At 47.4% G+C, this 20,225-nt stretch overlaps 2 protein-coding genes across 6 annotated transcripts in view; one reads left to right on the top strand and one right to left on the bottom strand.

The window, feature by feature from the left end:
- Positions 1–1,107: 1,107 nt before the first annotated feature.
- ap4s1 (adaptor related protein complex 4 sigma 1 subunit) lies at positions 1,108–3,444 on the top strand. 3 transcript variants are annotated; one of them, XM_023951384.1, is made up of 7 exons: positions 1,113–1,343; positions 1,818–1,980; positions 2,055–2,141; positions 2,214–2,282; positions 2,864–2,875; positions 2,971–3,117; positions 3,168–3,444. In XM_023951384.1, the coding sequence occupies exons 2-6, from the start codon at positions 1,843–1,845 to the stop codon at positions 3,097–3,099; spliced, it is 435 nt and encodes a 144-aa protein (XP_023807152.1). In that variant the 5' UTR covers positions 1,113–1,343; positions 1,818–1,842; the 3' UTR covers positions 3,100–3,117; positions 3,168–3,444. The 3 variants fall into 3 exon arrangements, with proteins under 3 accessions (XP_020569591.1, XP_023807152.1, XP_004082188.1); XM_020713932.1 differs by having other exon boundaries at positions 1,108–1,343; positions 3,022–3,444; XM_004082140.4 differs by having other exon boundaries at positions 1,114–1,343; positions 2,971–3,444.
- A 590-nt stretch (positions 3,445–4,034) lies between these two features.
- hectd1 (HECT domain E3 ubiquitin protein ligase 1) overlaps positions 4,035–20,225 on the bottom strand; it is a 28,735-nt gene continuing 12,544 nt past the window's right edge. Inside the window, exons 14-44 of one of the 3 annotated variants that reach the window (XM_011490137.3) lie at positions 19,302–19,524; positions 17,682–17,945; positions 17,333–17,544; positions 17,105–17,251; positions 16,812–16,906; positions 16,296–16,401; positions 16,074–16,208; positions 15,852–15,991; positions 15,268–15,480; positions 15,054–15,164; positions 14,567–14,733; positions 14,323–14,499; positions 12,342–13,313; positions 11,025–11,246; positions 10,129–10,256; positions 9,883–10,039; positions 9,723–9,793; positions 9,256–9,407; positions 9,137–9,191; positions 8,840–9,062; positions 8,592–8,674; positions 8,122–8,249; positions 7,718–7,919; positions 7,212–7,349; positions 6,653–7,128; positions 6,350–6,508; positions 5,908–5,986; positions 5,186–5,279; positions 4,959–5,109; positions 4,732–4,876; positions 4,035–4,661 (exon numbers count right to left, since the gene is read on the bottom strand). In XM_011490137.3, coding sequence (XP_011488439.1) covers positions 4,524–4,661; positions 4,732–4,876; positions 4,959–5,109; positions 5,186–5,279; positions 5,908–5,986; positions 6,350–6,508; positions 6,653–7,128; positions 7,212–7,349; positions 7,718–7,919; positions 8,122–8,249; positions 8,592–8,674; positions 8,840–9,062; positions 9,137–9,191; positions 9,256–9,407; positions 9,723–9,793; positions 9,883–10,039; positions 10,129–10,256; positions 11,025–11,246; positions 12,342–13,313; positions 14,323–14,499; positions 14,567–14,733; positions 15,054–15,164; positions 15,268–15,480; positions 15,852–15,991; positions 16,074–16,208; positions 16,296–16,401; positions 16,812–16,906; positions 17,105–17,251; positions 17,333–17,544; positions 17,682–17,945; positions 19,302–19,524 — 5,763 coding nt within the window. In that variant the 3' untranslated portion in view covers positions 4,035–4,523. Of the gene's footprint in view, positions 4,662–4,731; positions 4,877–4,958; positions 5,110–5,185; positions 5,280–5,907; positions 5,987–6,349; positions 6,509–6,652; positions 7,129–7,211; positions 7,350–7,717; positions 7,920–8,121; positions 8,250–8,591; positions 8,675–8,839; positions 9,063–9,136; positions 9,192–9,255; positions 9,408–9,722; positions 9,794–9,882; positions 10,040–10,122; positions 10,257–11,024; positions 11,247–12,341; positions 13,314–14,322; positions 14,500–14,566; positions 14,734–15,053; positions 15,165–15,267; positions 15,481–15,851; positions 15,992–16,073; positions 16,209–16,295; positions 16,402–16,811; positions 16,907–17,104; positions 17,252–17,332; positions 17,545–17,681; positions 17,946–19,301; positions 19,525–20,225 lie in introns of all 3 variants that reach the window. The other 2 variants (XM_011490136.3, XM_020713930.2) reach the window with 2 other exon arrangements.

Genomic DNA, 20,225 nt, shown 5'->3' on the forward strand with positions numbered 1-20,225 from the left:
AAAGTTATTCCTCTTAAAGTTAAACGTCTTTGAAGCCATCTGTTGATTTTTTTTTTTAAATTAGTGATGAGATCCGGGCCTATTCTGGCATTTTATAAAAAAAAAATTCCATTGAAATGACACAATATGAGCAAAAGAGGCTAATCTTAAATTGAACCACTCAGGTAAATTAAACAGATTAAAAAGAAAGCAAACACTATAATACATGAGGGAAAAATATCTATAGTTCAATAAAAAGAAGAGAATTAGGAATTTTGAAAGTGTTTCTTTGCACACTGCATCTGTCCTGAAGAAACCAGAGAGACGCTGGGTCTACAGGCTGGTGTTCATGGAAATGTGCAGATGATGCTTTCACGCTGGAGGGAGGTCCTGAGGTCAGGACGTTCAGGAGAACCCTCTGGCTCAATGTATGATTGCCAAAATGTTAAAGATTTGCTCCTGCAGAGTCAAATTTCAGTAGATTAAATTTCTCAAATTTCTATTCTATTTTTACAGCGATGTTGCAGACCTGCCTGTCTGGCAACATCAACCATGACACGCTCAAAGTCATTTCAGTTTTCCTCTCCATTCTGATGCACAATTTGAACGGCAACAGATCGTCTTGACCACGTCCACATGCCTAAATGCATTGAGTTGCTGCCTTGTGATTGGCTGATTAGAAATTTGAGTTGACAAGCAATTTGACAGATGTACCTAAGAAAGTGGTCAGTGAGTATATTAAAACTCTTGTAATTAGTTGACACATAAGCATGTTATAATGATATTTCTTTTCTTTTCTTGAAATTTTGTTTTTATTTTAATTGTTTAATGGTTTAGAAGTTATGTGAGATAAAATTCTCCCAGGTGTAAAAAAATAAGCCTGGCATTACTGCATTTTTTTTATTATTTTGTTTCACAGTTATCTGTTCCATATTTCTTCCTTTTTTAATTGACTGAATGTTAAGCCATGTTCTGTCATTTTCAATCGCTAATATTATATTATCATTATTATGATTAATGATAAGAATAATACAAGGTGCAATTCAACAAAAAAGCTGTAGGTGGCGGTAATGCATTATTGTCAACCCTTGAAAATCTTGACAGAAGAAGAATTGGGAGGACTTGTAGGATGCAGCTGCTGCCACGAGGGGGCAGTATTCACACATCAGAACATCGTGAACCATAGAAGAACACCGACGCTAAATAGGGAAATAATGGCTTCGTTTCGTTGTTGATTTAATCATAAAGCTGTCTTTATCTGCCTCATCTCCATACGTTAAATATGAGGCGGTGAAAAATCACATGTTTTGTTTTTTATTGTTTATCTGAGCTCTCGGGCTACTATAACCAGACATCGGCGCTTGGTAAGTGTTTTACATTAAAAACTCAAGTTTATCGGTCACAAACTAACCTTTTATCAAACTGCAAATATGTCTTCTTGGGCTCTTACTTTTACGTTCCATCAGACGTTTAATGGCTGTGTTGTTTTTGTTTTCCTGTTGGCCAAATAAAAACATTTGAGTTCTCTTATTAACGACGCAATCACAGTCAGTGAACGCATCTTTGCATTCTGTCAAAATAACTAGGTTTCAGCACCAAACGAGTCGTTTCTGTTTTTTTCATTTAAATAAAGTATAGTTTGTAAACAACAGTTGTTAGACCGAAATCTGCTTGTTTGAAAAGACTGGACTCCAAACATTCAGGTGACAGAAGATCCCCTGGCAGGAATCAAACCCACAACTCTACCTGATAAACTGATATTTTTCATGTCTAAAGGTTGATGATTTGATCTGTCTCCACGTGGACTCCCAGCTGACCATCACCTGTTGGGTTTTCAGGGTCGAGCTCCTCTGTGGCCCAAAGATGATCAAGTTTGTCCTGATGGTGAACCAGCAGGGTCAGACCCGGCTGTCCAGGTACTACGAGTCCGTGGAGCTGAGCAGGAGGGCGGCTCTGGAGGCCGACGCCGTCCGCTGCTGCCTGAGCCGCAAGAAGGACCAGGTCCGCTCGAGTTCATGTGGTTCACGGTGGGAATGGGAGAAGTCCACGCTGCTCTGACTCTGCTGTGTTTGCAGTGTTCTTTTGTGGAGTTCAAGGACTTCAAGCTGGTGTACCGGCAGTACGCCGCCCTCATCATCGTGGTGGGAGTCTCAGACGGCGAGGTGAGGCTGCAGGATGTCAGACACGTTTCCTGTCCTCCCTTCTGTACTCCAGACCATTTGTGTCCCCCACAGAATGAGCTGTCCATCTATGAGCTGATCCACAACTTTGTGGAGGTTCTGGACAAACACTTCAGCAGGGTGGTGAGTTCACAGCCTCCAAGTTTGAGGTGTTTTTTATTTTTGATCTCGCAGCTAAAAACGGTGCTGTCCCTAAAGTAGCCACTAGAGGGCAGTGTTGCCTTTGAACGATGCTCCAGTTAGCACTAGCATAGCAAAACTCATTCAAGACGGAGCATCGAGTTAAATTTTTTTTTTTTTAGGATTTTCAAATGTTCTTTAAAAATATATATTTATTTTTTAAATTTTTTCCAGGTTTTTTTTTGAAGTTATGGGTTTTTACCAACAAAATGATCTTAAATCGAAAACCTAAAAATACAACAAAAATATCTTGAAAAACAAACAATGTAAAGAAATATATATATTTTTTTAGAAAAAGCTCTGGAAATAAAAGTTTTGATAAACCAAAAAAGTAATTTCTTTTTTAACAAAACCCCCCAAATAAATGAAAAAAGATTTTATTGTGCAGATGATTTATTTCAAGTACCTTAAATGAGGTAAACCAGTTTTTTCCAAAGGCCCTGAGAAGATCAAAGAGTTCCGCCTTAAGATGATTATGTGCAGAAAGATCGGAATTGGTTTTGACCCCTTTTGTTTCTCTGCAGAGTGAACTGGACGTATCCTTTAAGATCAAGTCAACATGAGGATGAAGAGGAGTTTTCAGTGACATCATCACAGCAGAGAACGGTTCCTTCACCTGAAACCTCCTCAGATCATGTTTAACCTGGACAGCATCCACATCATCCTTGACGAGATGATCCAGAACGGACACATCGTAGAAACCAACAAGAACCGCATCCTGGCTCCGCTTACCGCCATCAACAAGATGGCTGAGGGGTGATGGGTCCTGCAGAACCTGGTTCTGGTGGGTCCTGCAGAACCTGGTTCTGGTGGGTCCTGCAGAACCTGGTTCTGGTGGGTCCTGCAGAACCTGGTTCTGGTGGGTCCAGAACAGAAGAGGAATAAAGCCTAATCAGGTGAAGACCACAGCTGAAGTTCCAGAATTTCTCAGGAAGTCTGCATGGAAAACTGTTTTTACAAAATAAAAAACTTTAAAAACGGAACATTGATTGTAAAACACTTCAGTTTAACTGAATTCATGCTTTTATATCTGTGCCAAAAGCCAAGGTATATAGGTTTCTATTTCCTGTCCCTTTCACAATAAAATTCTTGGGTGAAAGAAAAAAACCTCCAGAAAAAGAAATTAATTCAAACATTTTAATAATTATTTCTAGATATTACGGAACATTTGGGATTCTTTAGGAATGGCTGACCGTGGTGCTGAGGTAGAGTGGTCGACCTCTGATCAGATCACACCCTTGTGTGTCAAACGGTCCTTGAGTATCACATTAGTCCTGAGCGTGTGGCGGCGTTCAGCAGTGGCGCCGCCATCGGTGTAAATGAGAAGGTGACTAAAGCGCTTTTCTAAGAGGGGAGTAAAATATGATCAGTTACTGAATCGTTTGCCTCACAAACATTTGCCGTCCACAAACAAAAAGACAAAATGTAAACAGAATATCCGATAGATTATAATATGAAGCTTGGTAATTACCTTGAGCATGTCGTACTGTCATTTGTTGTATTTTCCTTTTAATTCTTTAACATTATGAATAAAAGTAAAGAAAATTCAACCTGAAATAATCTTAGAAGAACCTGGTTTTGGTAAATTAGTGATTCATTTGTTGCTTCTGGCTGTGATCAATAAAGGTTTTGGTTAATGTTCCTAAATGCTGAGAGGTTGCGGGTTCAGTTCCTGAGAGGACAGGAGTCAGAAGATACTTTGCAAACATTTTAATGATGTTTTTGGAGCATACACATTTGAAAATATCTGTTTACTTCAAACTGCGACTTGAGTTAAATAAAGGTTTATAATATACAAAGAAAATACAGGGAGAGCAGAGCCGCCGTCCCGTTTGTCTCTGCAGCTTCACGGCTCTCTGACCTTTGACCTCTTCTTCTGGTCGGAAACGAACCAAAATGCGGCACACACGAAGCGAAAAGGAACCGAGGGAAAACTAAAACAAGCCGGGGGGTGGGGGTGTCAAACCAGACAGGAAATTCCTAAGACGGGAGGAGGACGCTGGACATGGCGGCGAGCTGGCGGCTGCCGGCAAGGCGAGGGGGGGTGCGAGTTGAAGCTGGTGGGACAGAGGCTTCTCTCGGTTCTACGACACAAACGTCCTCCTCCAGCAGTCTGTCCGTCCGTCCGTGAGGCCGGAGGGACGGACGGATCTGGGGAGCATGCTCAGTGCGACGGCGGCGAGGTCAGTTGAGGTGGAAGCCCTTCTCCATGGTGGCCGCCAACAGCCGCTCCCTCATGATCTCCTCTGACGAGTACTCCGGCAGCTTCAGGTAGTGAACGCACGTGTTCACCGATGGGTAGCTGGAGTCCGTGGCGTCCACCTGAAGGGGGCAGCGTGGAGTCAGAGTCCCGTCGCCCGTCGACCTCAGCGGCCAATCAGAGCCCACTTACCTTTCTGACGATGGTGAGGCGCGGGTGCAGGTTAGCCAGGCCACCGGGGGGCAGCGTGGAGCAGCCGGTGGTGAACTGCAGGAAAGCTTTCCTCTCGTCCGTCGACATTCCGCATAAAACTCGGATGAAGCGCAGGAACCCAGGGCTGAGGAGGAGGGGGGAGAACGGCGTTTAACCCCGCCTGTGCAGAGGGGGGAGGGTAGGGGGGTTCAGGGGCATAATCCCACCTGTCTCTGGTGTATCCCAGCTTTGGCTCGGTGTAGCTGATGATGTCATCGGCGGTCCAGCAGGGGGATTGGTTTCCGCAGAGGATCATCTGCACCTCCTTCTGGCTGAACGAGCTGAGCTTCTCCATGGGGAAGACGCGGTTGAAACCCTCTGCGGGAGACGCAGCCGGTCAGCGGCTGACCACTGCACCCCCACCCCCTACCGTCACGGCTCGGCGTGCGCTCACCTCTGAACGCCTCCATCTGCTTCTGGATGCCGGCGTGCATGCAGAAGTCGAACATCAGCTCCACGTACTCCTCGGCGTTCTCCAGACTCACCATCTGCAGACATCAGAGCGAGGAGTCGAGTTCCACCGAACGCCACGGGGGTTTCAGTTCAACACCGGAGACGCTGGCGGCGACGCCTCAACAACACGCTGACCGTTGGTGCGACCAGCGTGGATCAGCCGATGGTGACGTGGACAAAAGCGGCTTTGCGCCGTCAGAATGGCAGCAGTTACAGGGTTACCAAACAGAGGAGCGCCCCCTGGTGTCAGGGATCAGCTTTATGCTGCGGCATGTTGGTGAAATGTCGTCCAGTGTCGTCGTTTTCTACGAAGGTTTGAACTTTAAGGACTTAAAGAAGAGACAAAAGTGTGAAAATGTTCACGTGTGTCTGAGAAAAAGTGTGCAGTGAGGAGTTTGATAGCCTGGAAACGTAGAATTCTGCTTTGTGTATTTGCCTTCTTGCTGGTCAGGTTTAAAACGTAACCCCTGCTCTAAATGAGGGAACAAGTGTACAGGAATTGATTTATATCCAGCTATGGACAAAAATCATCACTTCTGCTTTGGCTTTCTCAGTGGTTCGATGCATATTTGCATCGACAGGCGTAAACAGTTCAAAGGAGCACATTCTGAAACGACGGATTCTAAACGTTACTGGGGGGAGCAGCGTTCATGTGTCCGTTACCTCGTCATCCCCGTTTGGTTTCAGATCCACCGCGAAGAAGCCGTGAATCTTGGAGGACGGACAGAACTGGAAGTTCAACCTGTGTGGGGGGGGGGCAGAAACGATGAAGCTGCACGTCTGTGGAGTTTTACTCTGATCACCCTCCAGCGTTCCCAGTGCTCTTCTAAGTATGATGATGTCTTTTTCTGGAACACAGTTTCTGCAGAGCGGCACATTTGGACCCATCCCCTCCCTGTTGTTCAGAGCTTGTGACCCCCCCAGAGTATTTTCTGTCACAAATAGGATATTTTTCCAACAGCATATTTATCTGCCTGGTTCTAAATAAAGAAATACTCAGACAGACATTTTAAGCTACATTTTTCTCTACCTTCATCCTCCATCATTAGAAACATGATGCGTTTTTCGTGGGTCTTTAACTTTTCACAAACATTTCTTTTTTTACCCGAGGTCTTCGACGCTTAAGGGGGGCCCAGAGCCCAGCGGGTTCCTCAGCATCAGGTCCTGCAGCCTGGTGTTCTTCTCATCCTCTGACAAACTCTTGCTGGTCAGAATCTGTCTCCTCCTCACTGCCAGCTCCTTCACCTCCTTCAGGAAACTGGCTCTGCGGGAGGAAGAAGGTTCGGTTCGGAGCAAAACTTCACAGATCAAACGGATCTCCCGGTTGTCTGAGGGTCCCGTTTCTTTTGGGACACCTGAGAACAGCTGAGTGGTCTTAGCGCCACCTGGAGCCCGACAGCGGTCTCACCTGTGCGGGTTGACCAGATGGAAGTCGTCCCAGGACATGATGCCGTGGAACCAGGCGGGCGGCTTGGGTTTGGGGGGGTCCATGATGAAGTCTGACTTGGAGTCCTCGTCGAAGCTCCCCACAGAGTAGGTCTCCTGGCTCTCCTCTGTGGACGCCTCCGACTGCACCTCCGTCAGCAGCAGCAGGGGGGCCCTCTCGGAGAGGTGGCCCTGGGGGGAGCCGCGGGACTGGTACAGCAGCTTGCTCATGTTGGACTTGATGTCCCCCATGCAGAGCAGCTTGAAGAAAGGCTGGGACACGGGCAGGTCCACCAGCCGGTTGTCCTGGATGCACTTGGCCAGGAAGATCCCCAGGAAGTGGAAGAGCCGCGTAATCCGCTCCAGCTCCTCGCTGTCCTGAGGGAACGGCGCCGGGAAGAGCCCGCAGGACCGCTGCACGTAGAAGCCAGGAGGCTTCAGACCTCCACCCAGATCCACCTGAAGGACGCGAGCAGAAGATTCAGCAAAGTCTGCTCCGAATCTGCAGGACGGAGGCCGTCGGCGTGTCCGGAGAGGCCGACCTGTCGGGACTCGTCGTCCGGGAAGTCGTCGTCACAGAGCCAGATCCCCAGAGACGTTCTCTGAAACTCCGCCGCCACCAGAGCGTAGAACTCCAGAGTCGGACCCAGACCCGTCCCCTCCTCACCCAGAAACTCCACCTGCACGGAACATACATGGATCACGCATGCAGAACACCCACCCAAAACATGAACACACACACACGGAACACGCACGCACAAGATGTGCACGTAAACAGATACACACACGCACACATGGAACATGCACAAAAAACGGGCAGACAAGACGCACACAGAGAAGAACACAAACATCTACAGGCACGCAAAACACACACGGAACCTCCTGAACATAAACAACTGCACACATGATCACAGCCGTTTTCCTGTTGTCTATCCCCTACAGTTTAGGGGGTGGGGTGTTGTGTAGGTCGGGGGAGGGGCTCCATTTTAATTTTTGTGCTCATTTTTATATCATGTTTTTCTTAATCTGCTGTGGGTTTCCTTCTTACCTCTAAAACAGACTTCCTGTTTGCGTGGATCTGCATCACAGACTCCGCCCACTCCATCATGGACTCCCCTCGAGGAACTTTAACGCGCTCGTGTTTAAGCCGACCGACTCTGAACTCTCCGGGGTCGTCTCGCCGGACGGTGGTGGATGGCCGTGAGCGCTCCATGGTCGCCTCGCGGCGGTTCTGGAGCCACACGATCGCCCTGTGGACACGGATCAGAAGTTAGGACAGGGACAAAACCAGAACTTTACCGCCAGAAGATCCTGAAGTTGTGTCTCAGAGAAGAAACACAGAACCATCTCCAAAGGTTCTTCTGGAGGTAACTCTTCATTAGCAGAACCATCTCCCAGATTCTGCTTGGTGGTTCTGATGTAAAGTTTCCTCTTTTGTCCCGTCAGACTCACCTGGAGGCCCCAAAGGCAGTGCAGGTGAAGTACAGCTGTCTGGTCTCAAAGGGGATCAGGAAAGGACACTTGGAGGTGAGCTGCTCACACCAGTCCGGCAGCGCTCCGCTAGCCAGAGCCAAGGGCTCCTGAACACATCAGAACACATCCAGAACATTTCAAATCCAGGATGGAGAAGCTCACTAAAGGCCTCCTGCAGAGTTTCTTCTTTGGACTTTTAACCCTCATCAGTCTGTCCAGACGAAGTCTGAACTAGGAATCTCTTCAGAATAAATCTGACATAATTTTGTTATGAAAGAAATCTGCATAAACAGACAATTAAATCTAAAACCAAAAGATCTCATCAAGACCAGAAGGGAGCGTCCGTCACGTACAGGTACCAACACTGCACTGACGGCGAGTGAAAGAGTCTAGATCTCAGCACAGCTGTGAAAAGGAGGTGAAGAGGAGAACCAACAGGAGACACGGACCTCGATCTGCTGCAGGATCTTGGTGGTGATCTTCTTGCTGCTGAACTCCTCAGGAGGCGAGTTGAACTGCAGCTCGTCAACATCTGAGCACAGGGGGAAGAAATCAGAGAGTCACACGATGAAGACAGAGACTCCTCTCCGTCTGTGCTCAGATCTAACATGGTCCTCGAACCGACGTGTGTGTGCGCATTTATGTGTGCATGTGTATGTGTGTCCACAGGCATACGCGTGTGTGCATGCATGCGTACCCTCTTGCAGCGTGCGTCCGCCTGCAGTAGAGTCTCTCCCAATCACATAGAGAATGCGCAGCAGCTGCAGGACGTCTTCCACCCCGCAGGCGTTCTGGCTGCAGCCCGCCTTGGCCAGGACCGCCTCCTTCGCCCAGCCCAGGATCTCGCTGCTCTGATTGGCTGAACCCGAGCTGGGGCTCAGACCTCCAGAACGACTTCCAACAACGTGCTCAAAGAGGTCCTGCAGGCAGAAGGAGAGCAGACATTAAACATCCTGAAATGTCTGCTCCACCCCCACCCGCCACACAGACTCACCATCTTCCCGCTCTCCTTCTCTTTGTCCGAGTCTTTGAGCTCTCTGTACATGATCCTGCAGGAAAACACACCCACAGTCAAGCTCTGCCTCTGCCAGCCGTTGGCATTCAGACACTTACGTGTACGTCGGCTCCCAGATGCGCCGCAGCTTGTCCGTCTTTACGGCGCCGTTGCAGGAGAGCTGCAGGAGCCGCTGCACATAGTAGAAGATGGTCAACTTGTAGTTGGAGAGCGGGATCTCCACCTCCCGAGCCGTGCCGAGACCCGCCACCTGGGAAAGATGCAGACCTTCAGCGAACGAGATCGAACGGATCTACTGACATATTTCGGCCATCGGTATCTTTTCAGGTACGTGAAGCTATTTTAAATTTCCAGGAAAGTTGTTGTTGTTGCTAAGCTGATGTTTCTCCTCACATCAACTTTGGTTTGTCAAATCACACCATTCTAAAAACTCTCAACATTTCAGAAAACAAAATCTGCTTTTTGAAAATTCAAAATATTTATAAAAAAAACCTTTTTAAAGAACTGTGGAGATATTCTAGGAAGACAGACGCAGAGCTTCATGCAGGCTTTTGCCGTGTCTCACCTTCAGTGTGAGGGCGAGGTGGGGGGATGGGGCACACTCCACCTCCTCCCGAACCTCCGACCGCGGAGTTCCTGAACCGAAACAGAGCGACGTTACGTTTTCTTCCATGGGTGATGAATACGAAGCCTCATCCCCACAGCGATGACCACATGAGCTTTACCTGGTGGGGGGATCTCCAGGTCGGTGGTCTGCTGGACGTTGGTTCTTCCTGGTCTGGGGTCGAAGGCAGGGACCAAAGCAGAAAACTGTCTTTTTAGGACAAAGTCATCGTCCCATGTCCTCCTCCGTCCTCCCTTCGTCTCATACTCCTCCTCCTCCTGGAACGCAGCCCACAAGCGCAGTTGACAGACTGTTGGCTTCGGTGTGAACAAACGAGGAGCGAGGAGAGCAAACAACACACCAGGACCTCCTCATACTCCTGATCCTCCTGATTGTCGTCTTCATTCTCATCGTCGTCGTCGTCGGGCTCTGGGAGGTCCTCCTCATCGTCCAGCTCTGCTAGCAGCGTGTTGGCCCGGCAACTGTCCAGGAAGTCTGCAGGACATCCCAGGAAGCACAAAGAGAGATGAAGAACGCTGAGGAGATCCAGCGAACCTCCAACATCCACATTTAGAAGAAGAGACGCTTCTATGTCCTGATCACAACCACTAATGAAAATAAGAGTTTTTGGGGGTTTTAACCTGTTCTTGTGGCAATTTTCTGATAATGGAAGGCAAAAAACTAAGCTTAAAATTAAATTCTGGGTATTTCTTTCTTCTGCATCCTGTGATTCAGGAACAGACAGGAAAAAGCGGTTTGAAAAAGGTTGCATTTGTGACATTGAAAACACTCTGGGCAGGGCTGCAAGCTTCCTGCTTCTAGCTCTCAACAACAGGGAGAGGGGAAAGGGGGCGGGGATGCTCTGCACCAACAACCCACAACACAGACGTGAATTTCTAATGAACTCCTGTGGCTCTGCAGAAACTATGTCCTTGAAATCAACAGTTTTTTTTAAGAGTTTGGCCAAAAACGCCATCGTCGTGATGAAAAGACCACTGGGAACGCTTTGGAAGTGGATCCAAAGTGGGGTTTAATATTCCAACGACAACGACTCGGATTTCAATTCTCACTTTGAGAAAATGTAAAGAACAATTTAAGACATAAAACTATCAAGAACAAAAAAGTAAACGCATCGTTTATCAGCCTCTAAGGATGCGTTTAATCTTTTTTTTTTAGCTCAGACTGTTGTTAGGGAGCAGGTTAGTGAAGCAGGCCGTGTGTGTTCATGTGTTTGTGTGTTTTAGTGGGTGTGTGTGAACAAACCATAGAGGGAGAACTCGGCCTCCTGTCCCGTGTCGCTCTCGCTGGATGTGGAGGTTAAGCTGGTTGTCAGTGTGTTGCTTAGCAACTGTCCCACAGACAGCCCCGTGGTGGCTGTGGCTACATTATTACCGCAGGTTACTATGGAGGTTGACATGGTAACGGTGGAGGTGGTGCCAGTGGTGGTGAGGTTAGGAAAGCTCTGAGCGCCCATAAGAGGAGATGCTGAAAACAAACAACAGCAGCAGTTAGTCGTTCAGAAACCGAAGAGTCCGGTCAGCTGACAGGAAACAGCTGAGGGATCTCTCAACCACCACAACAAGAAAAGCAGCTGTTTTATGGGGAAGACTTCCTGACGCCTGTGTCATGTGATCTGGATTGGAAAAATAAAGTTCCGAATAGAGGATCTGGGAGCTTCGACCACAACCCTCCTGTTAGGGTGAGGAGGCTTCATCACACTGCTCTTCATTAGTCTTCATCAGTAATATGTTAGTTTAAAAACTATTATAGGTTATTCAAGACAGTAGTTCCCAAAACCCAGGCCACGGACTGGTGCGTAAAGAAAAAACATGACCTACATTCTTTCCTTTTTGTTTATAATCTGATTCTTGAAGTTTTATTCTGGAAAACCACTGGATTCTAGACCATGTCCGACATGTCAAGTGGCTCGATCACGTGTCCGCCATCCGCTTCTTTCTTAAAGCGGCTGCTCCGACGCCTAAACGGAAGCTCCTAGCTAGCAACGTTGACGAAAAACCAACATCTGGAAAATTTCTTTTGGCAGAAAAGATCCAGTGAGGAAACAGAAGAATAACCTTCCACTTCAAACTAAAAGAAATCTGTACTAAACAGACAAAAACTTGGAGTCTTTATTCTAAATATGGATTTATTGCAACAGTTGTTCCCACAGACCATAATATTATGCATAATATTCAGTAACTGTAACTGTCTAATGTTATAAGAATGCTGCTAATAAAGTTGTCCAAACGGTGGGTTCAAGTTTATTTGTATATTTAGAAAATACCTGGTTTTAATGACCATTTTTAAAATCATCTCAATAGTCAGACCAGTTGTAAAGTGAGGTCTGATTTTTAGCTTCCACTTTGACAGTTTGGGGTTTCGGGGAAATCTAGATCACATTTTATTGGCTCCTACATGAAATCTAGTCCACAAATAAAGTTTACAGCATCTGCAGATGTTTTACAGAGGTGAAGGTGAACTATACCCTCAAAAGTATTGAGACTTTTCTCTCCTGCTTTCTGCCTGAAAGCTGCCCTGATCCCTCCAGAGATGTGAATGTGTGATGAAGCTGGTACTCACTGGCTGTGCTCATCACGTTCCTGCCCAGTGTGTTGGTGTTGTTGTCGCTGCTGCTGCGGCTCAGGTTCATGTTGTTGGTAGCGTTGGTGCGGGACATGTTGGGCGCGCGGCGGACGAAGGACTCCATGAGGCTGGCCTCCCGAGAGGACAGATTGGGCACGCTGGCGCTGGAGCTCATGGGAGCGCTGGCGGCCAGCAGGGAGCTGACGGACAGCCGGGTGTTCACGGCCGAGCACAGCGGCCTCTGGGAGTGAGTGTCTTTGCTGGAGGGCTCCGACACGGAGCTGACGTCCGGGGAGCTGACGCTCACCAAGCCCATGGAGATGGCCGTGGCCGGGTCCACAGCAGTGGCCATTGCAGAGGGGGAGTGATGCTCGTCACCCGCCGTTGACACGTCGGCGGTGAGCGTGCCGGAGCTGGACGCCGAACCGGATTCGGTCACGGAGGACAGAACGACTATCGGCTCTTGCTGATGTCCATCGGAACCGGTCCCTCCCCCCGTCACCCCTTCCACCCCCGCGGCCTGATCTAGCAGCAGCCCCTCGGCCTTCCTGTCCAGCTGCAGGCTCCCAGCGCCAGGCAGCCCAATGGAGGAGCTCAGACTGATGTCAGAGGAGGAAGCGACGCTGCAGACGGAGCTGCTGCTACCCTTCCTGCTGGAGGAGCTGGCCCCTCCCTTGTCGGGACAGTTATTTTTCACCAAACTGCTCCAGGAAGGCTGCTGCGAGGACGATGAGGTGGTGGAGGAGGATGAGGTGGTGATGGTGGTTCCGCCAACAGCTGCTGGCGTCGCAGAGGGTCCCACCGTGGAGGAGGCGGGACCTGAAACAGCGGATGAGACAGGTTTGGGTGATGGCGCTGTGGCAGCCAGCTCAGGGTCGTACCCTGGAGCAAGCTTGAGGTCAAACTTCCCTTCGGCGCCCATACGATAAGAGTTAGAGCCGCCAGCATCCCAGGTTACATCAATCCAGCCTGGATGGACAGAGAGATAGGAGGGAGACGGACGGATGGATGTCAGAGCGCCGGCAGAGAGAGAAGGTGGCAGAGGAAGGCAGACAGCACACATCAGCTCCACATGGTACCAAACATCCTTTTTATTCACTATGAAACAGATAAAGCTGGACTTTGCTGTGATAACCACAGTTAAAGTGCAGAAGAACAAAACACTTCACTGAATCTTAAGTCAAAGTGAATTCTAGATCACATCATTTTGACGTCTCTGCTGAACTCATTTACACAGTAATTAGTCAGCCATGCATTACTTGGACCTGAGGCAGGAGCAGGAAAGCATGGGGCACACGTGCACGGTTTACACACTCAGGGACGCTGAACAGTAAAAGCATTTCTTCATGCAGCAGAACTGAAGAAAAATAATGAAAAACCGAATGGGAAAGTTCTGTGTGCTGTTTTTCCCCGCTGTCAACGTTTAAAAAACACTCCAGTCCCGGACAAATGTAATTTTTTTCCCTTCTTTTTCCAGCAGGTTGTGCTGGAGGTCTGAACCAACCCTGATCTTTCTAGTTATTGAGGCTCATGGGAGCAGCCAATCACAGGAGCTGTACGACATTGTTCTTTAACTGCATGTATGCAGGAGACGAAGGCAGGAATTTGGCCATGTGTTTGTCTAAACAATCAAGCTTGGTCTCTACGCCCATCTGTCAAACGAGAAAGATTTGGAACCAATCAGCACAGACCGTTTCCCCGGCTGTGGTCCTCAGGCCTCCCTGACGCCCATTTCTGCTCCTCTGGGAGCACAAAGCCTCATTTCCATCATTTCATTATAGAGGAAACATGAATGGCAGGGTGGTGTGTGTGGGGGGGGGCTGAGGACCAGGCTTTGAAAAGGCTGTGCTACACCAGGACTGGATAGAAACACACAGACTGCTGCTGACGGAAATCAAAGACAGAAACGGCCAGTTTGAGAACCTCCGATTTTCAAGCAGCAGCACGGTCACATCACGATGCGTCTTCATCCTCTTACCGTTGTGCGCCTCCCCAGTGACAGTGCCTTCCCCTGCCGGGTTTCCATCCTGGTCCCTCCACTTCCAGTCGATGCCACGGATGACCCGCGCACCTGGGACGATGTACTTCATGACCTGAGAACGGAAGAGGCGCCGCTGGCGACGAAGGTTGGCCTCCGCCTCTTTCACAGCTTTACCTGGCGGTGGGTGAGGAGGATTGAGTACCAGGGATGAAGAGCAAAACAAGAGCCTGTAGTTACTTACCCAGCTGGTCCTCGCATACGGCGGTGACCGTGCCGTACAGCTCCAGCCCAGATAAGGACAGGTAGTGTGTCTGACCGCTGGCGTTCTTCCCCATCTGCTTGATGCGGATGTGTCTCCAGCCCTGCTTCTCCTCTTTGGACGGGTCCAGAGGCCACGTGGCCGTAGACCTGACAGAACAGAACCGGGTCAGTCACAAATAAAAAGACAGATGGATGCTCTTGCATTAAAACACAAAGTTCAGCCACTGTGGAATTACTTGCAGCTCTTTATGAGTGTGCAGCTCAAAAACTATTAAAAAAAAAAGGTTTTTTTTGCAACAAATCTACACTTTGAAATTTTAGATTCTTGTGTTTTGCTTCAGTTTCGTTTTCAGTTAAACAGCATTTCCCTACTCAATTATCTGTTGCCTGCTCGTCTGTCCTGTTGTTTTCAGCAACTGTTAAAGTGTAAAGGGAAAATAAAAAACAAGTTCTGGTCAGAATTGTACCCCGGTTCATTGAGACTGCCATCGTCGATGTGGTTGTAGAGTGTGGACCAGTTCTGTCCGTCCTTGGACACTTGGAAAACCCAGTTCCTGAGCGCAGAGCGTCCGTACCCCCTGCAGGAAGAGCCGCAAACCATCAACAACGAGAGAAGAGTCTGTAAGGCAGCAGGCAAGCTGTGGGTCTCTGCAGCCCAGCTCAGCGGCAGGATCTTTTTACCTGGCGTGCCTCAGAGTGTACGCTGACGGAATCACCCAGAGGCCGAGGTCAACTGCGAACCAGGCGTTCTTGTCGTCGTTCGTGTGGCAGTTGAGGGCGGAGCTATCCCGACTCAGGATGTCCTCCAAACGCCCATAAGGCAGATTCCTCCCCTCGGAGGAGGTCACCACCACCAGGCCGTACGCTGCGGGGTTCACCCACTCGTACGCCGTCCTGTTGAGCAAAAAAAACGCATCAGAAAACTGAAAATGTTAGCTGATTCACCACCGCATTTTCACTGAAGATCTGTCAGCGCAGCCATGAACGGTAGAAGACAAACAGCTTTGCTCCATGACGGTCCTGAGGGTCCATTCAAAAGTTCTTATTCCGATTCAAGGCTCAGTTTGATCAGGAAGAGCTTCATCGACTGTGTGAACTCAACCATCAAACCTCACTCAAGTCTGGTGTTCCTCGTCAGACTGACTTCAGATCGGGACTTTTGCAAAGCTTTATGAACCTTTGACACCCCTCAAAGAGGGCGCAGCTTTAGTGTAAAAATAGACGGAAGAGAATCTTCCTTCAGATTTTGGTCTCTCAGCTCTTACTTGGCGTTGGTTCCGACCCAGTAGATGATGCCGTTCTCGTCAAAGTCGTGCTGGTGCCTGAAGGTGAAGATCTGTCCTTCTCTCAGTTTTCTCACAAAAACGAAGGATGAGCGTTCAAAGTCGTACCACTGTTTAGCGACCTGACGGACAGAGGAGGAGGAGATGCTGAAGCTCGGCACAAGGGGCGAGTGTTTATGGCGTGCGTTTTAGGCGTGACCTCACCATTTTCAGCAGGTACTGCTCCAGAGACTCTACGGTGGCGAGCGGCTCCATCTTCAGCATGCGTCCCGTCCGGTCAATGAGAGCGGTCTCCCCAGGCGCTCGCTCCAGACGGAACCGCAGCCTCCTCGTCAGAATCTGATGCAGACAAACGCGCGTTATGGGTCGCTGTGCGTGTGGGGAGGGGCTTGGTTTACAGAGTTCCAGTGAAAGATGGAAAGTAACCTGCAGATTGTAGGAGGATCCAGGCGTGTCATACAGGTGCAGGGGCAGACGCTCGATCGATTCCAGGACGGCTATCAGCTTCCGCACTAAGGCAACGGCTGGTCGGCTGCATTCATGCATACAAACACACAAAAAGAATATATTTTAACTGGAATGTGTTCCTTCAGAAATACCCAAAAGACACATTAAAAAATATAAAAAAGTAAATCAAACTGAATAAAAAACAGTGGAAATATCAAAGATTACTAAGACTGAGTTTTGAGAGACTGAAGACATTAGAAACTTGTTTTTTGTTTGAGACGATTAAGAGACGACAAAACTAAGCGATGACACAAAGACAGGTTTTCCTTTTCATTTCCGTTTCTGCTTCTGACTGAAGCAAATTTACAGATAATGTAAAAAGGCGAATGAAACTAAACACATTTGTCTCAAAACGTTTAAAAAAAATCCTGTAGGTTTGCTTTACTGTAAATTCCTGAAAATCCTTCCAAATGAATGTTTCCATGTCCTGTTTACCTTTCATTGTCTTCATTCTCGCTGAAAGCAGCTTTAAAGACGTTGATCCTTTCCATTAGAGGCTTACAGTCATGTTTCAGGTCCAGCTCCACACTCTGCAGGACAGAAGAACCGTTTCAGTCACAGCAGATCATCTCAGTCAGTCATGAAAGAGTTCAGCAAGAAGTCAATGAAGCCAAAAAAGATTTAGAAAGATCTTCACACAAATCATTGTATTCTGACTGACACAGCATTTAAATCCCACAAGAAGAAGAAGACCTTTGGTGATAACACTGGGGGCATCAGACACTTACGTTGCTGAGGACGGTAAACAGAGCCTGAACCAGGCCGCTGCTGCACATTTCATACGGAGAAATCGTGTTTTCATCCTTCAAAACCACAATCAGGTTCTCCAGAGCGGTCTTCATCAGGTCCCTCCACGTGTTCTCTCCTTCCAGACACTGCCAACGCAGACACTTTAGGTCATAAACACACACACACATACACGTGTGGCTCTGGTGACGGCGGTGAGCCGTGTGTACCTGTCGGTTTATGTGCAGCTCCCAGGCGGACTCCAGCTGCGTGGCGATGTTCCTCAGGGTGACCACCACTCCTCTGGGCATGCTCTCCACAGCTTTGAAGTGGTCGTCGTACAGCTCCCTGGCCATGCTCTTCACCTTCTGCTTGGTCTTCTCCAGCTTGGACTTCAGCTTTCTGCCACGTTTCCCCGTCCAGCCAGTGACAAACTCAGAACCTGTGAACACAGCAGGATGAACAATTTGTTCATGACTTAAGTATCTGCAGAGGTTTAAGACAATCCGAGCTTCAAACCACTTGGATCTGAAGATTTCTGTACTTGTTTTTCCCGTCTCTCTAAGAAGAACCACTAACCGAGCGACGTTTCAGCAGTGAACGAGTGTTTGGTTCCTCTGTTGGACTCGAACACGAAGCCGGGCAGATCCTCCTTCAGGATCGTGGCCTGCTGCCCGTCTGAGTTGTGAATTGCAATCTCGCCTTCCTTCAGGCAGGTCAGAGACCAGTTCCCCACCGTCAGCTTGGTGGGTCCGACCATGGAGAGGATGGGCTGGCTGGCTGTTGCTGGTTTCACCTGACTTCTGGCACGCTGCAGCTTCTCCAAAAACTCACTGCGAGACTCTGCAGACAGAACAACCCAGTGAGCCCACCTTCTCCAGAACTCATGGTCCCATAAAAATAAAAGGTGCAGAAAATTTTAAGAAAGCAAAAATTGTTAACTGTTAATTGCACTACAACAACCAGATGTCAAACTCTTTCAGTCTTTCAGTAAAACTTCAACAACATGCTCTTTTGAGGATCTAATACAGCTTTTTGGATCAACAGGAGATTAGAGTCAAGTAATGTCTTTTTTTTTAACAACAGGGATTGTTTTTAAAGACCCACTCTGATAAAAAAAAAAGCAAAAAAAGCGTTTTTGGTATTTTAACATGTTTTGACCTTTTTCTGATGATGGATGACATGTACAAAGAACACTGAGCTTCAAGCAGCATTTCTTGATATTTTGTTTATCCAAATTGTTGAATCAGGAGGCTATAACGCATTCAAACCATTGTTTTCCCGTTTTTCTTTATTCTAGTATCTTCTTCCATGTCTTGTCGCTTAACTCCTACAATTTTTCAGCTATTTTAATATTCCAGGATTTTTTGCCTCTATTGAAATACACGGGGAATCCTTGAAAACCTTTGGTTCTTTCTGTGGTGCAGAAACTTGCTGGTTCGATATCCGGCGTTTGCATTATTCACAAAAATATATTTTTGTTATTGTGGTGTTTTTACTTTATTTATGGTCAACTTTGATCATTTTTTTATTTTTGCCAATTATTACCATCCAAGTTTCATTTTCATTCAGCAATACAGCATTCAACCCTGCAGTTTCTTCTGGAAATGCAGCTCCTTCTAGTTAACATTTATGTTTAAACATAATTCGTTTCTGATAAAAGAACCAAGAAGTCAGTCAAGATTGAATTTCTAACTATTGCTGGCTGCTAAAACTACGTTCTAGATAGCGATAACGAATTTAAATTTTGGCTAAAAACAGCATCATCAAACTTAAAAAGACTGAAAATATATCAGAAGATGATCAAAGTGAGACTTTCTCATGCTGTTGGGTTTTACAAAAGACCTCCAGACACTGAAGACTCTTCAGACATTTTCTGGATGAAGGTCTGTTAACACAGCCACATCAGTAACGCTGACCGTAAGTCCATCTGGATCCTCTGCTGACGTGGTCTGGTCATTCATGGTGATCTGAACTGATGTGTGACTGACAGATCTGCCTTTATTTACTTTAATAGTGATGAGACTCTTCGGTGCTTTGGAGGCTTTTATTGTTTATAGCGGCCCGTTCAACTAAAGTCCTGTCTGAAGAGATCTGAAAGCCTTTTTCAACTTCAAGCTTCGTCTTCTACATCACTGATACAACTGTCAGCATCTGATCTGTTGAACGGTTTTCTTTCCAAACCTGGCCCTCCCTTACCTGAGCTGTCTGACCCCCCCTCTGGGCTCCCACTCGAGTACATGGTGGCGAGCTTCCCATCCAAGATGAAGCGAAACCAGCCATTGGAGCCGTTGGAGAGCTCGAGGGCGGCGGCGTCTGACCAAATGTAGAGGCAGTCCCTGCCTCTGATGATGGACCAGTCCCTCCAGTGGTACGGCTTCCCCTGCTGGATTTCCTTTGCATCTTCCTGCACCTCCTCCTCCTGCAGGAGAACCAAATCACTCTGATCCTCTGCACGTTTGGAAGAGCATTTAGTGTTGTGGGTTCTCCACTCAGGTGTTGTCACGCCAAAGTAAAGAATTACCAATAAAGGTCATTATTGATGCATGGAGCTGAAATACTTCAATCCTCTGTTGTTTTCCTGTAAAGAAACCCTTCAGTTTATCACACTTCCAATCTGGAAACAACAAGTAGGTGTTTGTAGCCCCAAACTCTTCAGAAGGCTTAAAACTATTTTTATTTGTCCTCTTTACAGATCTGGATCTGATGTTCAGCAGCAGCAGCAGCAGCAGTAAGTGTACTTTGCATTTGCTGCACATTTTGTTAAAATCAGTAAAAGCAAAAAAAACAAATAAAGGCCTGTTTTTTTGGACGTTATTTGCCTGATATGAAGATAAACGGGGGCTGTCCCAACCAGTTTTTAGGTCCCAATCCTTTTCAGAGTCATTTGATTTCAATTATCTGCCGATTCCACGAATCCTGATCCAATACTTTTGAAAAAGAACAAATTTAATAAAAAGATCCAGGTTTTCCCTGATTTTTTTAAACAATCAACCTTGTTTTATCATGTAACATTTAAACAGAGCACTTCTGTGGAGTAGCTTCAACAATCCGGTAAAAATAGCCTCAAATATGAACTAGAAAATGTTTTTGACCATGAAGTAGAAAAAAAAATAGATGATA

This window comes from Oryzias latipes, chromosome 22 (assembly GCF_002234675.1).
Source record: "Oryzias latipes chromosome 22, ASM223467v1".
In the NCBI taxonomy this organism is placed as follows: Eukaryota; Metazoa; Chordata; class Actinopteri; order Beloniformes; family Adrianichthyidae; genus Oryzias; species Oryzias latipes.